Here is a 20930-nt window from a genome sequence, read left to right on the forward strand (position 1 = left end):
TTCTTCTTGATTGTATCCTTGCACCACCAGCCTGGATTTATTTCTAGTAATCACTCCATTTTCATCAAGTTTGTTTCTGAATACCCACCTAGTTCCTATTATAGTTCTGCCTTCAGGTCGAGGAACCAGGTACCATACCTTACTTCTTTCAAACTGATGGAGTTCTTCTTGCATAGAATTGATCCAGTCTGCATCACCTAATGCTTCTTTAACATTCTTAGGCTCAATAGATGATATGAATGCTGAGAATGCAACTAGATTTCTTGTTTTTGATCTAGTTTGAATTCCAGAATTCAAGGGAGAAATGAGATTATCCAGAGGATGAGATGAACTATGCTTCCATCCTGACTTTGCAGCAGACTGAGTTTGCAGATCAGCATGATCTTCTTCATCAGGAGTGACGTCATCTTCTGGAGATTCTGATGTACTCTGGCTGGAGTTTTGAGTAGAACCAAGTACCTTATCATCCTGTTCAACCTCAGCATCCTCTTCAGGTGGACTGTGATTCTGATCGTCACAATCATAATTCAGTTGTTGATCTGCATCAGTTTCAGCACCTTCAATCTTCTTGGATGTTAGCATTTTGAGTATATCATCATCATCATTTGATCCATCATTCTTCAAGCTTCCATTTTCATCAAAAACAACATGAATGCTTTCTTCAATGCATTGTGTTCGTTTGTTGAATATTCTGTAAGCTTTGCTGGATGAAGAATATCCAACAAATACTCCTTCATCACTTCTGGGATCAAATTTTCCCAGATCATCTTTTCCATTATTCAGCACAAAGCATCTGCATCCAAAAGCTCTAAGATAGTTCAGCATTGGCTTCCTGTTGTTGAGCAGTTCGTATGGAGTCTTGTTCAACACAGCTCTTATTAGACACCTGTTGGTAACATGACATGCTGTGTTAACAGCTTCAGCCCAGAAACTTTGAGGAAGATTTGATTCAATAATCATAGTTCTGGCAATGTTCACCAAGGTTCTGTTCTTTCTCTCCACCACTCCATTTTGTTGAGGAGTTCTTGGAGCAGAGAAGTTGTGGCTTGTACCATTTTCCATACAGAATCTATCCAATGTCGAGTTTTCAAACTCTGTCCCATGATCAGATCTAATGCTGCACACAACTTGATTCAATTTGGTTTGAATCATTTTGAAGAAAACCACCAGCTCATCCGCTGTATCTGCCTTTGATCTCAAAAATCTCGTCCAGGTGTATCTTGAATAGTCATCAACAATCACCAAGATGTATTTCTTGCCATTTCTGCTTTGAACCTTCAAGGGTCCACAAAGGTCCATGTGAAGCAGCTCTAAAGTTCTTGATGATGTTACCTGATTCTTGGGCTTGAATGATGATCTGATTTGCTTTCCTTTAACACAAGCTTCACATATTTTATTTTCAGCAAACTTCATTTTGGGCAACCCTCGGACCAGGTCCTTTGAAATCAACTTATTCAATAAAGATGAACTCACATGTCCCAGCCTACGATGCCAGAGATCAGCATTTTCATTTTGAGCACTGAGACATGTTAAGTCATCTCCATGAGAGATTTCCAAGTTTGCCACATACATATTTTTACTTCTGTGTGCAGTGAGAATTACCTTGTTTGTAGTTAAACTCACCACAGTGCATTTCTCAGAAGTAAACTTGACTTCATTTCCTTTATCACAGATTTGTGAAACACTCAGCAAGCTGTACTTCAAACCATCCACATGGTAAACATTGTCGATTGAATCTTCAAGAGATCTTCCCACTTTCCCAACTCCCAAAATGTACCCCTTCTTGCCATCGCCAAATGAGACTCCTCCTCCTTGGAGGGTCTTGAGTGAGAGGAAGTTATTTACATCACCAGTCATATGTTTAGAGCAGCCACTATCCATATACCAACACTGACTGCTGCTCCTCTCACTCACCTGCACCAAAAGTCACTTGTTAAGCTTGGGAACCCATTTCAGCTTGAGTTCCCAGTAGGCAGACAAATGAGTGATCAGATTGTAATTTGCCCAATACGGTAGACTTTGAATCCTTCTAACAAAGGACCTAGGAGCAGGAACAGATTTTTTCTTTGAAAATCTGTGAGTTGGGACAGATTCTGTAGGACCAGGTCTCTTATTTGGTACATTCTGTCTTTCAGCATAATTAGAGTATCTTTCACGAGAGTTTTTCCAGCTGACACACTCTTTTTTCAAATGTCCATTTTTTCCACAATGCAGACACAACAGATTATCAGACACAAACACATACTTACTGTGAGGATTATAAGGAGGACTTATGTTTAGACTTCCTAGTCCTTTCTTATTGAAATTACTCTGACTTGTCACATTTGACAATAACTTTGATGATTTGGTCCACTTAAGAGAATTTTCAAGTTCCTCCTTAAGTTTAACAACATCCTGTTCTAATTTGTTATTCTTTTCAAGTGACAATCTGAGATTTGTCTCAGAGTTTTTCAATTTTTCCTCAATTTCAGCTTGCAAGCTATTTGGCTCTCCATTTAGTTTTTCAGCCTTTTCAGTAAGCTCACTCAACTGATACTTAAGTTCAGAATTATTTAACTCTAGAGACACCATTTTTGCCATTGTCTCTTCAAGTTGAACTTTGTTTTCAGAAAGAATTTCAAGTTCAGCATTAATGGCATCTCTTTCAGATGTTAGCTCTATCACAGAATCTAACATGACTTTTGACAAGGTTCTTAATTTCTTAAGAGAATATTTGTCCAAGTCAATTTTCATGTCAAGAAGAGTTACCTGATTGTTCTCTTCTTCATTTTCTGTGTGTGCCATGAGAGCAAACATTTCATTGAAGACAGTTTCCTCCTCATGCACAGCAACCATAGACACATCTTTTGACTCATCAGGATCTTCTGAATCACTTGAAGAATCCCCCCATGCAGCAAGAGCCCTTTTTACAACCATATCAGCAGCAGCTTTACGATCTCTGTTTCCAAGTACCAGGTCCCTTCTGTTTTCTTTGTCACCCCTGTGCTTTTGATGTTCCTTGTTTTCAGTCTTGAGCAAAGGACACTCTCTGATGAAGTGCCCAGATTTTCCACACTTGTAGCAAGTATCACCTTGAGCAGTATTTCGAGTCCCATTAGTTCCCTTTTTATACATTTTGTTTTTTCTCACAACCTTTTGGAATCTACTGATGAGATATGCCATATCATCATCATCACTTGAATCTTCTTCTGATTTATACTTTAACATCAGAGACTTGTCCTTCTTGACTTCCTTTTTTGACAAATCATAGCTTCGATTCATCTCATGTGTTTTAAGATTTCCAATCAACGCATCCATGGTCAGCACTTTCAAGTCCTTGGCTTCTGTAATGGCATCAACTTTGCTCTCCCAAGACTTTGGAAGAATTCGAAGCACTTTTCTGACTTGTTTGGTCATGCTTATGGGTTCACCCAGACTTTTCAGCTCATTTGTAATGGAAGAGAACTTGGTGAACATCTCATGTATTGTTTCACCTTCCTTCATTTTGAAGTTTTCATATCGTGAAGTGAGCATGTCAATCTTGGATTCTTTGACTTGTTCAGTTCCTTCATGAGCCGTCAACAAGCTATCCCAAATCTCTTTAGCAGACTCACAGGCTGACACTCTGTTGTACTCATCAGGTCCTATCCCACAGACCAGAAGAGTTTTAGCTCTGAAACCCTTTTCAATCTTTTTCCTGTCAGCTTCATCATATTTCTGCCTGGGCTTTGGAACAGTAATGGTCTTTTCTCCATCTTTTTCTTCCATCATGGGAACAAAGGGTCCATCTAATATAATATCCCATAACTCGCTATCTTCAGCCATGAGATAGTCATGCATTCTAACTTTCCACCAACTGTAGAAGTGTCCATTGAAACGAGGAGGTCTGTGTGATGACTGACCTTCTTCGAGGTTAAGTGGAGCTGCCATTCTTAGAACAAAATCACTTCCTTGGTGTTAACCAAATAGGTAGTGCCTGCTCTGATACCACTTGATAGAATGTAAGCTTTCACTTAACAAGTAATGGACCAGGTCCCTTACTTCAACTCAGAAAATTACCAGAAAGTTGAATGCAGTAAAATCAACACAATGATTTTACGTGGAAACCTCCTTGCTTAAGGGAGTAAAACCACGACCTGTCTCACAGGATTTTCAATCGTTTTCACTAATCTTCAAAAGCAAAAGCGAAACACGATTACACCAAATGTAAGAAAGAGTTATCAATCTTACCGTTAAGCAATAGACCTCTATTGCTCAACAAGCCAAAGTAGAAAAACAATCTACCCACTAAGCAATCCCACCTGGACAACCTAGACTTTTAACTCAACACACCAATTCCTTTATAGATTTAGGAGTGGTTTACAATTTAAGAACAAGAGAATAAATTCCTAAAACAACTAGACGAAAAGCTCCAGATGTTGCTGTTGTTCAAGGAATGATTCTGCCTTTTGCCTTTTTGTTAGCCTTTGCAAGAGTTCTTGAAAAGTGTTTATCAAGTTGCAAAAACTACCAAAAAGTGTTTAGGAAAGTGTCTTTTGTATTGACAAGTCCCTTTCCTAAACATCTTGCCATTGGTTGGAAAGGTCACACTTTCTGACGCCATCGGGAAGTGTGCACCTACTTTCTGTACTATCTCCAGCTGGCAGTCGACTGGCTCACTCTCACGAGAGCCTGGTACCTCTACTAGGTCCCTGGGTTTGTTTCATCTGCAATACTTCAAACAAGACACCTGCAATACTCAAGTAGAAAACCCGGTACCTTTATGAGGTCCCTAAGTTTGTCAAATCATCAAAACTACAAATAACAAATTCTACTCCCGTGATAGTACAAGGAAGTTCACCTACAATACCAATTATGATCTACACAAAGCATCAACAGCTAACTGGAGGGACACTCTTTACTGTGTCATGGCTCCTAATCCTCCTGATCCCGAAGAAATTCCAGAGGTTTGCAGGTACATATCATGCTTACTACTAATATACCTTTCTTAAATATCTTAGTACGCCCCGCTGTAGTCAATTTAAATTCTCCAGACCTCATCTCAATATTTTTATGAACACAATATTTTGACTTTACAGAGATGTTTTGATCAAATATACGGAGTACGTGATGAAACTGGGGCTTACTCTATATGAGCTACTCTCAGAAGCTTTAGGACTCAACCCAAATCATTTGGAAGACATAGAATGCGCGGAGGGGCTTTTCTTAGCTGGCCATTATTATCCGGCATGCCCTAAACCAGAATTCACTTTAGGCCTTAGCGGCCACACAGATAGCGGGTTCTTGACTATTCTACAACAAGATCAAATTGGTGGCCTTCAAGTCTTTCATGAGCATAAGTGGGTTGATGTACCTTTCCTGCCTGGAGCTCTAATAGTGAACATTGGTGACTTAATGCAGGCAAGTTTATAATTGTAAATTATGTATTTATGTTAATGACACAAACTTGATCGATTACTTTATTAGTTTGCATTCTGTTTTGTAGTTAATCACAAATGATAAGTTCAACAGTGTTCTTCACCGTGTGCTGGCTAAAAATGTCGGACCAAGAATATCAGTTGCATGTCTTTTCAGAATGCAATTTCAAAAGGCAGTGAATCCAGACTATACGGGCCAATCAAGGAGTTGTTATCAGAGGAAAACCCTCCAATATATCGGGAACCAAGCAGAAATGAGTACGTTGCTTATCTATACAACAAAGGGCTCGATGGAACGTCTTTATTGTCACAATATTTCAAAGTACAGAAAGAGTGACAGGCTCTGAGCTGTGTTCTTCTGCTTGTGAGTTCAATAAAAATTCTTGTACCTATTGTGTATACATGTGTCTTTTGGAAATTAATTAAATATCTCAAGTGCTGTTCATCTAATGAAATTTAGAACAGTGGATTCTTGAACACGAAATAAATGTCGAAATTTATGTTTGAGTTATACATTGTCAATATTTTTAGCTTTCTGAGTTGTCTCTGGCTTTAATGATGTCCCATTATATTCCAGACGTGAAATGCCACTTCTGAAATTTGTTTTTCCTACTTACTAGGGAAATCATTTTCCGAAGAATTTTTTACCTAGAGAAAATATTTTCCGAAGAATTTTGACCAACCGAACATGTGCTCTTCATGTTTTTGTCTTTTTTAAAAGAGAAAGTATGTAACAGAATATTTCAAACTTCTATTGTTATTTGAACAAGACATAACTTATTATAATCTTATAGTTCCAAAGTTGTCTGTAATACAGTATGTCTGCCTTTGTCCTGGAGCTTCTTGGCTTTGCATTGTGATGGAATCTGATTCCATAAAAACTATATTATAATATCAATTTTGTGAGTACCCCTATTATATTAACCATTTTATTATTATGTCTGTAAAGAATCTTGATTTCATACTCAACAACAGAGTTTTCCTCTACAAGGAGAAAAATGGTTGTCTCAAGAAATGAAAGTATCGAGCACGATGACAGTTCAGAATATGATAGAAAAAGTGAAGTGCACTCATTTGATGATTCAAAGATGGGGGTAAAAGGACTACTAGATGCGGGTGTCACAAAGTTACCACGTATATTCTTACACAACGAGTATGTGAGTGAAAAGAAATCGGACCCTGATGTTACTAGTAAGTTTAGCATTCCTGTAGTAGAATTTCAGGGCTTGGAAAATAGTGCAGCTCAACGAGCTGATATTATTCGAGAAATAAAGAATGCTTGTGAAAACTGGGGATTTTTCCAGATTGTCCATCATGAAATCCCATCAAGTGTTAGGGAGAATGTACTAGAAGGCGTTCGTCATTTTCATGAGCAGGATTCTGAGGTGAAGAAAGAGTTCTACTCACGTGATGTTACGAGGAAGGTCACCTACAATAGCAATTTTGATCTACTCAAATCGCCAACAGCTAATTGGAGGGACACCCTTTACTGTGTCATGGCTCCTAATGCTCCTGATCCTGAAGAAATTCCCGAGGTTTGCAGGTACAAAATGTTACGAGAGAGACAAAGAGTCGTTTGGACAAAATCCCGTATGGTTAAACCTATTAAATATATTTCTTAAGGGGTGTGCACAAGTCTTAAAAAGATAGACTTATTTGACTCGGAACAAATTATGAACTAGTTATATGTTTCCTTATCATCATGCTAATGTTCAAATGTGCTTGGATTTTTCCAATATAAGCTTTGCTTTATTGGATGCATTTTTTGACTTTACAGAGAAGTTTTGATCGAATACACAAAGTACATCATGAAACTGGGACTTACTCTCTTTGAGCTACTCTCTGAGGCTCTACAACTCAAATCAGATCACTTGAAAGACATGGAATGTGCCGAGGGGCTGTTCATCACCGGTCATTATTATCCAGCATGCCCTGAACCAGAACTGACTTTAGGCCTTAGCGGTCACACGGATAGTGGCTTCTTGACTATTGTATTACAGGATCAAATTGGTGGCCTCCAAGTCTTTCATAAAGATCAATGGGTTGATGTTCCTTTCTTACCTGGAGCTCTAATAGTGAACATTGGAGATCTTATGCAGGCAAGTAAACATTTGTAAATTGAGCTTGATGTATAAATACACGGACTTAAGTTATATATATTGACATCGAAAACAAATTTTGATACTAGCAGTTCACGGTTATAGCTGGTTATTACACTGATTTTCAGGCTATTATAACCTTATCAGTCTTGTTATAAAATGTTACCTATTATTCTAGGTGTAAGAAATGTATATGTTGTCTGTGCACATAACTTAAACTCTTTATGTAAATGTCACGAACTTGATTAATGAATTCACTAGTTTCCATTTTTTTTGGTTTTGCAGCTCATCACAAATGACAAGTTCAAAAGTGTTCTTCACAGAGTTTTGGCGAAAAATGTAGGACCAAGAATTTCAGTGGCAAGTTTTTTCAGAATGCATTTTCAAGAAGGAAGTGAATCGAGATTATATGGTCCGATCAAGGAGTTGTTATCCGAAAAAAACCCTCCAATCTACCGGGAAACAAGCAGAAAAGAGTATGTTACGCGTCTATACAACAAAGGGCTCGATGGAACTTCGTTATTGTCACCTTTCAAACTGCAGATATAGTCGAAAGGATTTACAGATATGTTTCAACATCTTCTCAGGACTTTAACATTTCTTTCGGAATTCTTCTTTACGCTTTACCTTATTGTCAAGTGTCTCGTGTTTGTTGAGCCGTTGAGGGAGGATCAATCAGCTTTTTATATCCTTATAAGGTCCTACTCAATCAGCACCTCATGAGTTAGTTTCTAAGGTCCATTATCTTTGAGTTAACTTCTCAGACCGTCATTCAACTAATAGTTTGTAGCTCAGAAAGTCACTCAATATTGTCCTGTAATATAAAACTTACTCAACAATTGTCATTTCACCTACAAGATCACTCAACTATATCACTATTTCCCCTATAAAATCACTTATAATCGTATCCTCAAAACAGATTGTTTGGCTAATTAAGACAGCAATGAATAGCGATCACTTGAAATATTATTGAACAGATCCCTTTTTATTTGAAAATAAACAGCAGAATATGAAAGATGACATTTATTGTACGGCGAATCACAAACTCTGACATTGTGGTGCTCGGTCTCTCTTCACAGTCTGAAAAGATCAAGAGTATTAACAGGCTGGGAGAAATACTTAGCAGTATAATCAGCTGCTAGAAAGTCTTTATATAGTGCGGGGTTTTCTTCAGATATGAGCTCTTTGATTGGACCATATATCTTCGGAGGTGTAGAACTTCCAGTGAAGAAGCTTGCTGCTGAAATCCTTGGTCCTACCTTATTTGCTACAACTCTATGAATTGCACTAACAAACTTGTCATTTGATACGATCTGTTATAAAATCAGATTGAGATGAGTAACAATTTGTTAAGAAATGAGAACAAAAAGTTGTGTTTTGTTGCCAAACCTGAAGAAGGTCACCAATATTAATAACCAAACCATGTTCAATCGGTTCAACATCAGCCCATTGGTTATCACGCATGACTTGGAGCCCACCGCTCTGATCTTGAAGCAGAACGGTAAGGAAAACAGGATCTGTATGCTTACCGGTACCAAGAGTCAGCTCTGGCTGTGGACATGCCGGGTAGTAATGACATGCCAACATTAGCCCTTTGTTACAATCCGCGGCTTTCAAGTGGTCAGGTTTTAGCCCAAGAGCTTCTGATAGTAAGCCAAGAAGAATGTCCCCTAGTTTTATAACATGATTTTTGTACTCAACCAATATTTTCCTGGTACATTACGAAAAGATCAAACATATCAAGATTTAATGCAAAAACTTCAACACCCTGTACGCGTAAAATATACATAATTACCTGCAAACTTCTGGTATTTCTTCAGGTTCAGAAACTAACTTAGAGATATATAATGTATCCTTCCAGGTTGCATTTCTACCTTTATTCGTCAACAGTTGAAGATTACTCTCAAATCTAACTCCTCGTCTTGGATCAGACGAATAGTACTCTTTCTTCACTTCAACATCTTGTTCATGAAATTTACGAGTTCCATCAATCATTCCTTCCAAAACACTTGAAGGAATCCCATGATTTATCAGTTGAAAAAATCCCCATTTCTCAGATGCATCCCTTATTTCATCGACAATCTTCTTACGTCGATCTTCAACTTCTGTGCCACTTAGATCCACCACTGGAACCTGTAGAGTTGACTTGCACATATTCAACTCCTCAGCAAGTTCATGAGATGGCCTAATGAAAATTCTTGGAATCTCGACTATTCCTGAATCAACTAGTCCTTTAACACCGGCCTTTGTATCATCAATAGCCTTTTTCTCAACCGATGGATCATAATCCATTTCAATTACGAATCAATAGCGTCTAGCTAGTTCAATGAAAAAAATGATGTAACTTCCAAAATTGAACGATAGTGGTCAGCAGACAAGCTCGTTCTAGAGATTTATCATAACAATTATTTATTGATTGGTCAAATAAACATGTTAAAGTCAGCTCAACTTCCATATAAAATTATTGTGGGTCCTTTTTGGATATTAATCAAAAATATGTCGGCCATATCTAGTTTTTCACATTATAGTTGAAGATAATGAACTTTGATTTTGTCAAGTTTGACTTTTCCACGCAAAACGCTTAAAAAATATATCATATATTATTATAAGCATGAAGCTCAAAACTTAAAAGTTGAATTACCATTTTACCCCTATATTTAATGAAAAGGCTATAAAATATTTAATTAAATTCATCTAATATAATTAATTAAACATTTTTATCTTTAAATAAAGAAAATACTTCTTTAATAATTTGTGTAAAAAAAAATGTAAATATATGTTTAAATAAATGCTAAGTATCATATTGACTACCATACAATAAATGTTTTAACAGTTTCAAAATTGTTTCTTCATATTCTTTTATGTGTATTAGTACATATGTTGAATACTTATAGTCATACGTTTTAACTTTAAAGAATAACTACAAATTTGGATTTAATGATATTTTAATGATCTTTTTCTAACTTGACTTTTGAGTTTTTATATATCTTGGCTATAAATACCACTGTGTGCTTCACTAATTTTCCGATCTGTAAATTATGTCATGATATATATTGTCTTAGTTTTGATGATAGCTACTTCTCTTCATTTATTGTATCTTAATATTTGTTTGATAATTTTATTGTAGATTAACTAAGATCTGCTAAGATTTCTCTTCTATGTGTTCAAGTGGAATTTTTATTTTGTGTTATTATATTAGAAATGAAGATATTATACATTTGTTGATGTTCATAATAATATACTTGTTACTTTCACCTTTCATCCATGAAATGAGTTAATGACATATTCATGACAATCCTTTGAGTCCCTCAATTATATCCTATCGAAGAGATTTTGAATAATTGGAAGAGAATAAAGAAAGTTGTCATCTCTTTTTCTTTCACATTGTTACTACTTTTTTCTTTCACATTGTTAATTTTAGCTTCATTTTATAATATTTTTGTTGATTCTTTAGAGGTGTTCNTAAAGATGTTTGAGACTTTGATTCCTATCCTTCATTTTCTTTCATTTAATTCATTTTAATTCTAATATGAAGTTTAAGTTCAAATTGTCCAATTTAATTAATTACTTTTCTCTTAGTTAAGTTAAACCGTCTTTACAAAAAAAACGTACATATATTTGATTTTCTTGAAAAGAAAATTTGAAAGTTTACTTATAAATGTGAGTTTTCTTATATAGTGGTATGCCTTCTATTTTGCCTAATATTTTCTTATATATGTGAAAGTTTTCTATATATTTTTCTTAATTAATTATTTTAATTTGTATTTATTTTTTTGTTGATCTATTTTTATTCTATCAGCAAATTACTAAATTAAAATGTACGCACCATTTAACATATAATTATTTTTCTTTCACAATATTTGTGGTTTCTTCATCTTTAATATCAAAGAGGTCATACAAACACATCGTTACAACAACTTCATGCAATTTAGCTTGGGGAACACGTGCAACGCACGTGTCTGGAACTAGTATCTAATAAATTTATTAAATTGATTATCTTATAAATTAGTCCATATTAAAAGAAAATGACAAATTCATTTTATGTTCTATAACTATAATATATCCGCACAGAGTAGGTGATGTAACACCACCTCTTTTTTAGTTAAAAATTCTTATTTATCTTTTTCAAGTTTTTTTTTTCTTGTCAATGGCATTTCAGTAATTTTTTTATTTATTTAAGGGCAAATGTGTCATATATTTTAACCTTTCTTCTTTCTTTCATATTTGTACTTTGTTTAATCCGTTTGTCCTCCACACCTTTTTTTCTTTCTCTAGCTCTTTCATATTTTATATATTTTTCAGTTTTGATTCAAAATTTCTCTCATTGATAACTGCTTGCTTCCATTAGCCTTCAATAAAATGAATTATTCTTCCTATTTTATGAAGAAAATTTGACCAATATAGAAAAATGGGAAAAGGGTCTGATATACCCCTCAATTTTGTCATTTGAAGCTGATATACTCCTCGTTATAAAAGTGGCTCATATATGCCGTTACCGTTATACAAACGGCTCACATATACCCCTGCCGTTATAAAATGGCTCACATATACCCTTCATTTAGCGGAAGTTAAAAAATTAGTTTTAAATTTATATTTATTACTTCTAATTTTTTTAAAAAAATTATTTAGGGGTATATACGATTCTTCTATCAAAGTTCAAGGTATATTTTAATTTTTTTCATACATAAATTATTTTTTTGACTTCTTTTATTATAATTATTTGAGTTTCTTATTCTTATTTTGTTTTTGTCTTTCATTCCTTAGTTTAAAGAAAAAAAATTTAAATTATTTTTTTTGTGTGTATTGTAATTTAATTTCGTATTCGAAGAAAAAATTTGGTCATCTACAATAAGTTTCATAAGAATATTAGTGAAACATAAATAAATTTTGATTATCAAAATAATAATTATAAATTAGTCATTGAAACAAAAAAAGTAAAAAAAAAATATGTTTGACGAGAATTAAATTTACTGATTATATTTTTTAGAAAAAAATAATAAAATTTTAGATTAAAATTATTTTTTTTCATTTCCGTTAGAGGAAAAGGATATATGTGAGCCATTTGTTTACAAGTAAGAGTATATATGAGCCACTTTCATAACAAGGAATATATCAGCTCTAAATGACAAAGTTGAGGGGTATATCAGACGCTTTTCCCTAGAAAAATTAAGTAACTTAATTAAGTAACTTATTATGTTCGTTGGTCAAATTAATTTATTTTTATTTATTGAAAATTTGATAATACTAAATAAGGATACAATGATAAATTTTCCTTAAGGAGTCTGAGCCTAAAATGGTGACAACTTAATAGGAACGGAGGAGTATTATTATGTGGTTGTTACCAGTTCCTTATTAGTTGAGCCGAGGGTCCTCCAAAAACCGTCTCCTTACCTCCATGACTACGAGGTAGAGGTATGGTCTGCGTATACTCCACCCTCCTTAGACTCCACTGCTCGGATTTCACTAAATATGCTTTTTGAATATTGATTCACATTGGATCACATTATTTATGAGCACAAGTTGACTTTTAACTAACTTATTTATTGCTCAAGAATCTTTCCCTTATTGAAATTAAGAACACATATGTCCAGAATTGCGTAGTCTCAAGCTGAATTAACAATGGAATATGATCGCTTGACGGAATTAAGAGCGTTTGATGATACAAAAACTGGTGTTAAAGGATTAGTTGATTCCGGAATTGTGGAAATTCCAAGAATATTCATTAGGCCATCTGATGAACTTGTTGAAGAGTTGACTCATGGTAAGACAACTCTGCATTGTCCTGTGATAGATTTCAGTGGCATAGAAGTTCAAGATCATCGTAACAAGGTTGTCGATGAAATAAGGGAAGCATCAGAAAAGTGGGGATTTTTCCAACTGATAAATCATGGGATTCCTTCAAGTGTATTGGAAGGAATGATTGATGGGATTCGTAAATTTCACGAACAAGATGCTGAGGTAAAGAAAGAGTACTATTCGCGTGATTTCACATCGAGAAGAGTAAGATATGAGAGCAACTTTGATCTTTATCAATCAAAAGCTGCAAACTGGAGGGATACATTGAACATTTCTTTGCTACATTCAAGTCATATTGAACCAGAAGAACTACCAGCTGTTTGCAGGTAAGTTTATATTGATCTTCTGTTCTTGAATTTCATGCCTTTGATTTTTCATGGAGTAGTTAGATCAGTTGCTTGGATAGACTTCTCGATAACTGTGTGATTACGTATCTAAAAACTTAAGTTGTTAGAGAGGATATACCTTAATCCACTTAATTATATCTTCAACACGTCCCCTCAAAAGTACGTGAATTTTTCTTGTCTAATAGGTATCAGTGAGATCTGAACTCAGCGCCTCTACCTACTCTGTTACCATATTGAATTTTGTGAACATCTCATTAAAAAAGCTCAAGTTGTTAGAAAGGATAGTGTTTTATTCACGGAATTATGTGTAGTACAATTCTTGACATGTTAGGCTATATTATATCTGAAATTGTTTTTCTATATCCAGGAACATAATTGTTGAGTATATAAACCATGTTACAAAGCTAGGAGAAACTATATTCTGCATTTTATCAGAAGCGCTCGGGCTAAAACCAGATCACTTGAAAGAAATGGAATGTAGTAAAGGAAAATCAGTAGTATGCCATTACTATCCAGCATGCCCACAGCCCGAGCTAACTCTTGGCGCTGCGAACCATACAGATCCTTCTTTCCTTACTGTTCTGCTTCAAGATCAAATTGGTGGCCTTCAAGTCCTGCACAATAACCAATGGATCGATGTTAAACCGGTATCACAAGGATTGGTTGTTAATATTGGCGAAGCACTTCAGGTTTGTAACGGAAAAAAACCACAACTTTTCTTAGTCTGGTTTATCTTCTAGACAAAATTGTCCAACTTATTTCAATTTGGTTTTGTCACAGATCCTATCAAATGACAAGTTTGTGAGTGCTAATCATAGAGTTTTAGCGAACGGGGTAGGACCAAGAATGTCAGTGGCATGCTTCTTCAATGGTAGTTTTGCACAACCAAAGATCTACGGTCCAATCAAGGATCTAATATCAGATGAAAATCCCCTTTTGTATAAAGAATTTACAGTAACTGATTACATTTCTAAGTTTATGTCCAGGCCTCTTGGTACATCTGCACTTGACCTTTTTAGACTCTGACGAAACATAAAAAATCTACATTACCAAGCATCGACAAACGCCATCAGTATAGTCCTTCTAAAAACCGATGATTGTTGTTCATTAAAGTATGTTCTCATCTGTAATAATGTTTTACACACGAGTACTGGAAGAATATGCAGCTTTTCCCTTTATATGTAAGCATTTCATATTGAATAAAATATCAGCATTTTGTTTGGATATTTTAGGTTACTCTGCACTCTTTCTGTTTCCGATGTGTGAAATATATTTTAATCATATGATCAGCCTTCTTCCTTCTTTTGTGTCTAACCCCACTAGGATTTTTCAGAGATCCATGTGGTGGATCTATGGTTTCTTTGCAGTATGTCCACCTAACTTCATTAGTTTATACTTTATAGTAAAAAACATTAAAGTACTATTTTAACGAATTCTAGGACAAAGTGATTCCCCAGATCTGCAGTCTTAACTTCAAACTAATTAAAAGGATATATTCAAGAGTTGACCTTGCTGAAGAGTCTAAAGGTGAATTAGAAATGGATTATGATCCATCGGATGAGGTAAAGGCTATTGATGATACAAAGGCTGGTATTAAGGGACTAGTTGATTCTGGAATAGTCGAGATTCCAAGAATTTTCATTAGGCCACCTCATGAACTTGCTGAGGAGTTGAATATGTGCAAGTCGACTCTACAGGTTCCAGTGGTGGATCTCAGTGGCATACAAGTTGAAGATGGGCGTAAGAAGATTGTTGATGAAATAAGGGAAGCATGTGAGGAATGGGGCTTTTTCCAAGTGATAAATCATGGGGTTCCTTCAAGTGTTTTGGAAGGAATGATCGATGGGACTCGTAAATTTCATGAACAAGATGTTGAAGTGAAGAAAGAGTACTATTCGTCTGATCCAACCAGAGGAGTTAGATATGAGAGCAATCTTCAAGTGTTGACAAACAAAGGAAGGACTGCAACATGGAAGGATTCATTACATATCTCTGCGCTAGTTTCTGGATACGTTGAACCTGAAGAAATACCACCAGTTTGCAGGTAACACTGTATTTTATGCGCTTGATTTTAATTCTATATCTGTCATGTTTGATGCGTACAATGTGTTGAAGTTTTTGTAACTTAGTAATGTCTGATCTTTTCCTAATATCCAGGAGAACATTCCTTGAGTACAAAAATCATGTCACAAAAGTAGGGGACGTTCTTCTTGGCTTACTATCAGAAGCTCTTGGGCTAAGATCTGACCACTTGAAAGCTGCGGAATGTGACAAAGGACTATCGTTGGCATGCCATTACTACCCGGCATGCCCACAACCAGAGCTAACTCTTGGTAGTGGTAAGCATACAGATCCTGTTTTCTTTACCATTCTGCTTCAAGATCAGATTGGTGGGCTCCAAGTCATGAATGATAATCAATGGGCCGATGTTGAACCGATTGAACATGGTCTCGTTGTTAATATTGGTGACCTTCTTCAGGTTTGCAACAAAACCGAACTTTTATTTCTCATTTCTTTACAAACTGTTACTCATCTCCATCTGGTTTTGTAACAGATCCTATCAAATGACAAGTTTGTAAGTGTGATTCATAGAGTTATAGCAAAAAATCTTGGACCAAGGATTTCAGTGGCTTGCTTCTTTACTGGAGTTTCTTCACCTCCGAAGATGTATGGTCCAATCAAAGAGCTCATATCAGAAGAAAACCCCCCACTATATAAAGACTTTCTAGTAGCTGATTACTTCGCTAAGTATTTGTCCAGGCCTCTTGATAAAAATACTGGTCTTGATCTTTTCAGACTGTGAATAGAGACCGATAGCCACATCGCCAAGCAGCAGCGAAAATAACCATATACCATCAGGAAATACTATCATCATTCAGACAGAACAATGTCAGTGTTTGCAATTCACAGTACAATAATCTTATTTTAACAATGTCTTTCTTATTCTGCTGTTTATTTTCAAATAATGTTATGCACTATCATATCCTTCTAGCAAAATTAGATCAGTTATGTATGGGATCCAGTGGATCTTTCAAGTGATCACTATTAACTGATCTCTTAGTTGTTTTAGTTTCAATACATATTTCACATTGTTAATAATATTTGAGTCTGAACCAAGAAACTGTGTTCTTTATGTGGAGTCCATAACCATTGTAGATAAACATAGCAAAAATGGTTGAATTTTGTTTGTTGATTATTGTTAAAGTCAACAAATGTTGCAACAAAATTCAAAGCTCACCATTTCTTTTTTCAACTAAATTTCTTAGCAAGATTTCTACATAGGTGAAAATGTTGAAATCTTGTGTTTTTTGTGATGTCATTGGTGACATCATTAGGAGTAGATTTTCCTATAAATAGAGAGCTCTTGCTCATTTCAAAATACACCAAAAAGAATTACAAAGGAGAGAAAAGAAGAGTGAGGCATCACAGAAGAAAATAATCTGTGAGGAAAAATAGAGAGTGTGAGCGGTATTGTAGTGAGGTGGAAAAATCAAAAGAGTGTTATTTCTTTTGAATGTGTAGTGGTCTTTGGAGTTTTACTCAGACATACAAGTGTAAAATCCTTACTATAGTGATATTCGTTGCTCCTCTCGGGTCGTGGTTTTTCCCTTATTTAGGAGGGTTTCCACGTAAAATCTTGGTGTCATTATTTCTCTTTTATTCTCGTTGATTAACCGTATTGTTGTGTTCCGCATTTGTTGCCTTTATTACCGCAAATATTATTTCTGTTACGGATTTATTCCCAACACTTGGTATCAGAGCACAGGTTCTGCTCATTTACAGAAATATTTTTTGCAGCTTATTGTACTATACTCAATAAAAAAAATGTCTGGAGTAAAGTACGAGGTAGCAAAATTCAACGGTGATAGCGGTTTCTCAACGTGGCAGAGAAGGATGAAAGACTTGCTCATCCAACAGGGTTTGCACAAGGCACTAGGCGGCAAATCCAAAAAGCCCGAATCCATGAAACTTGAGGATTGGGAAGAAATGGATGAAAAGGCTGCTAGTGCAATCAGATTGCACTTAACAGATGATGTAGTTAATAACATCATCGATGAAGAGAGTGCATGTGGCATTTGGACAAAGTTAGAAAATCTATACATGTCCAAAACGCTGACAAATAAATTGTACCTAAAGAAGCAGTTATATGCGCTACATATGGGTGAAGGTACAAATTTTTTGTCTCATTTAAATGTACTTAATGGACTAATCACGCAGCTAGCAAACCTCGGAGTAAAGATCGAGGATGAAGATAAAGCCATAGTGCTCCTAAACTCGTTGCCATCTTCCTACGATACTTTAGCAACAACCATTTTACATGGTAAGGACTCTATTGAGTTGAAGGATGTCACATCAGCCCTTTTGCTTAATGAGAAGATGAGAAAAAGGCCTGAAAATCACGGACAGGCTCTCATCACGGAAAGTAGAGGCAGAAGTTACCAAAGGAGCTCAAGTAACTATGGTAGATCCGGAGCTCGTGGAAAGTCCAAGGTCCGATCAAAATCGAAGGCCAGAAATTGCTACAATTGCGATCAACCAGGACACTTCAAAAGAGATTGTCCAAATCTAAAAAGGGGCAAAGGGGAAAGCAGCGGCCAGAAGAATGATGACAACACAGCTGCCATGGTGCAAAATAATGACGATGTTGTTCTCCTCATAAATGAGGAAGAAGAATGCATGCACTTGGCAGGTATAGAGTCGGAATGGGTGGTCGACACAGCAGCATCTTATCATGCCACACCGGTAAGAGATCTTTTTTGCAGATATGTAGCCGGTGATTATGGCAATGTGAAAATGGGTAACACAAGTTACTCAAAGATTGCGGGGATCGGAGACATTTGCTTAAAAACAAATGTTGGATGCACATTAGTGTTGAAAGATGTGCGCCACGTACCTGATTTGCGGATGAACTTGATCTCGGGAATTGCTTTGGACCAAGATGGATATGAGAACTACTTTGCAAATAAAAAATGGAGACTCACCAAAGGGGCATTGGTGATTGCAAAAGGAGTTGCTCGTGGCACGTTATACAGGACAAATGCAGAAATATGCCAAGGTGAATTAAATGCGGCTCACGAAGAAAATTCTGCAGATTTATGGCATAAAAGAATGGGTCATATGAGCGAGAAAGGATTGCAAATTCTTTCCAAAAAGTCACTCATCTCTTTTGCCAAAGGTACAACGATAAAATCGTGTAACTACTGCTTATTTGGTAAACAACATAGAGTCTCATTTAAGACATCATCTGAAAGAAAGTCGAATATACTTGATTTGGTATATTCTGATGTTTGTGGTCCAATGGAGATAGAATCGATAGGAGGTAATAAATACTTTGTTACCTTTATTGATGACGCTTCTCGAAAATTGTGGGTTTATATCTTGAGAACCAAAGATCAGGTGTTTCAAGTATTTCAAAAGTTTCATGCTCTGATAGAAAGAGAGACAGGTCGAAAGCTAAAACGTCTCCGAACCGACAATGGAGGTGAGTACACTTCAAGAGAATTTGAAGAGTACTGTTCAAACCATGGAATCAGACATGAAAAGACAGTTCCTGGAACCCCACAACACAATGGTGTAGCTGAGAGAATGAATCGCACCATTGTTGAGAAGGTGAGAAGCATGCTCAGAATGGCTAAATTACCCAAGACATTCTGGGGTGAAGCAGTTCGGACAGCGTGTTATCTTATCAATCGTAGTCCATCAGTTCCGTTGGAGTTTGACATTCCGGAGAGAGTTTGGACCAACAAAGAGTTGTCTTACTCGCACCTAAAGGTGTTCGGTTGCAAAGCTTTTGCACATGTACCGAAGGAGCAAAGAACCAAGCTAGATGATAAATCAGTTCCTTGCATATTCATCGGATATGGAGATGAAGAGTTCGGGTACAGACTATGGGATCTTGTAAAGAAGAAGGTCATCAGAAGTAGAGATGTAATCTTTCGAGAAAGTGAAGTTGGAACTGCTGATGATCTATCCGAGAAGGCCAAGAAAAAGAATGGTATAGTTCCTAATCTTGTTACCATTCCTTCTTCTTCTAACCATCCCATAAGTGCAGAAAGTATGATTGATGAAGTTGCTGAGCATGAAGAGCAACCTGATGAGATTGTTGAGCAGGGGGAGCAACTTGGTGATAATACCGAGCAAATGGAGTACCCAGAAGAAGAACAATCTCAACCTCTGAGGAGATCAGAAAGACAAAGGGTAGAATCAACCAAATACCCTTCCTCAGAGTATGTCCTTATCAATGATGAAGGTGAGCCAGAAAGTCTTAAGGAGGTGTTGTCTCATCCAGAAAAGAGCCAATGGATGAAAGCCATGCACGAAGAGATGGGATCTCTACAGAAAAATGGCACATACCAGCTAGTTGAACTTCCAAAAGGAAAAAGACCACTTAAGTGCAAGTGGGTCTTTAAACTCAAGAAAGATGGAAATGGCAAGTTGGTGAGGTACAAAGCTCGATTGGTTGTAAAAGGCTTCGAACAAAAGAAAGGTATTGATTTTGATGAAATTTTTTCACCTGTTGTCAAAATGACTTCTATTCGAACTATTTTGAGCATAGCAGCTAGTCTAGATCTTGAAGTGGAGCAATTGGACGTGAAAACTGCATTTCTTCACGGAGATTTGGAAGAAGAGATTTATATGGAGCAACCAGAGGGATTTGAAGTATCTGGAAAGAAACACATGGTGTGCAAATTGAATAAGAGTCTTTATGGGTTGAAACAGGCCCCAAGACAATGGTACAAAAAGTTTGACTCTTTCATGAAAAGTCAAACGTACACAAAGACCTATTCTGATCCATGTGTATACTTCAAAAGATTTTCTGACAACAATTTTATTATTTTGTTGTTATATGTGGATGACATGTTAATTGTAGGACAAGACAAAGAGCTGATTGCAAAGTTGAAGAAAGATTTGTCCAAGTCATTTGACATGAAAGACTTGGGCCCAGCACAACAAATTCTAGGGATGAAGATTGTTCGAGAACGAACAAAAAGAAAGTTGTGGCTATCTCAAGAGAAGTACATTGAACGTGTACTAGAACGCTTCAACATGAAGAGTGCTAAACCTGTTAGCACGCCTCTTGCGAGTCATCTGAAGTTGAGCAAACAGATGTGTCCTACAACAAAAGAGGAGAAAGAGGGAATGGCTAAAGTTCCTTATTCTTCAGCAGTGGGGAGTTTGATGTATGCGATGGTGTGTACAAGACCTGATATTGCTCATGCAGTTGGTGTTGTTAGCAGATTCCTTGAAAATCCTGGAAAAGAACACTGGGAGGCAGTTAAGTGGATACTCAG

General features: G+C 36.2%; 5 protein-coding genes across 5 annotated transcripts; 4 read left to right on the forward strand and 1 right to left on the reverse strand.

Annotated features, from left to right (window-relative positions):
• Positions 1-4886: 4886 nt before the first annotated feature.
• On the forward strand, positions 4887-5743 carry LOC107030468 (deacetoxyvindoline 4-hydroxylase-like). The gene is given in 4 exon segments (XM_027912007.1): positions 4887-4933; positions 5058-5379; positions 5465-5572; positions 5575-5743. Coding segments are annotated over 4 exon segments (636 nt in total). The 3' UTR covers positions 5734-5743.
• Positions 5744-6350: 607 nt separating this feature from the next.
• Positions 6351-8240, forward strand: LOC107029660 (1-aminocyclopropane-1-carboxylate oxidase homolog 1-like). The gene is made up of 3 exons (XM_015231093.2): positions 6351-6939; positions 7174-7495; positions 7781-8240. The coding sequence occupies exons 1-3, from the start codon at positions 6395-6397 to the stop codon at positions 8042-8044; spliced, it is 1131 nt and encodes a 376-aa protein (XP_015086579.1). The 5' UTR covers positions 6351-6394; the 3' UTR covers positions 8045-8240.
• A 64-nt stretch (positions 8241-8304) lies between these two features.
• Positions 8305-9921, reverse strand: LOC107029659 (deacetoxyvindoline 4-hydroxylase-like). Its single transcript, XM_015231092.2, has 3 exons — positions 9291-9921; positions 8885-9206; positions 8305-8808 (listed from the first exon to the last, which is right to left on the reverse strand). The coding sequence occupies exons 1-3, from the start codon at positions 9785-9787 to the stop codon at positions 8569-8571; spliced, it is 1059 nt and encodes a 352-aa protein (XP_015086578.1). The 5' UTR covers positions 9788-9921; the 3' UTR covers positions 8305-8568.
• A 3085-nt stretch (positions 9922-13006) lies between these two features.
• LOC107031732 (1-aminocyclopropane-1-carboxylate oxidase homolog 1-like) lies at positions 13007-14862 on the forward strand. Its single transcript, XM_015233192.2, has 3 exons — positions 13007-13617; positions 14006-14327; positions 14419-14862. Exons 1-3 carry the CDS (start codon positions 13115-13117, stop codon positions 14662-14664), a joined length of 1071 nt encoding a protein of 356 aa, XP_015088678.1. The 5' UTR covers positions 13007-13114; the 3' UTR covers positions 14665-14862.
• A 95-nt stretch (positions 14863-14957) lies between these two features.
• LOC107031729 (1-aminocyclopropane-1-carboxylate oxidase homolog 1-like) lies at positions 14958-16749 on the forward strand. Its single transcript, XM_015233189.2, has 3 exons — positions 14958-15682; positions 15796-16117; positions 16193-16749. The coding sequence occupies exons 1-3, from the start codon at positions 15177-15179 to the stop codon at positions 16439-16441; spliced, it is 1077 nt and encodes a 358-aa protein (XP_015088675.1). The 5' UTR covers positions 14958-15176; the 3' UTR covers positions 16442-16749.
• Positions 16750-20930: the final 4181 nt, after the last annotated feature.

The sequence above is a fragment of the Solanum pennellii genome, chromosome 9 (assembly GCF_001406875.1).
Source record: "Solanum pennellii chromosome 9, SPENNV200".
NCBI classification, from domain to species: Eukaryota; Viridiplantae; Streptophyta; class Magnoliopsida; order Solanales; family Solanaceae; genus Solanum; species Solanum pennellii.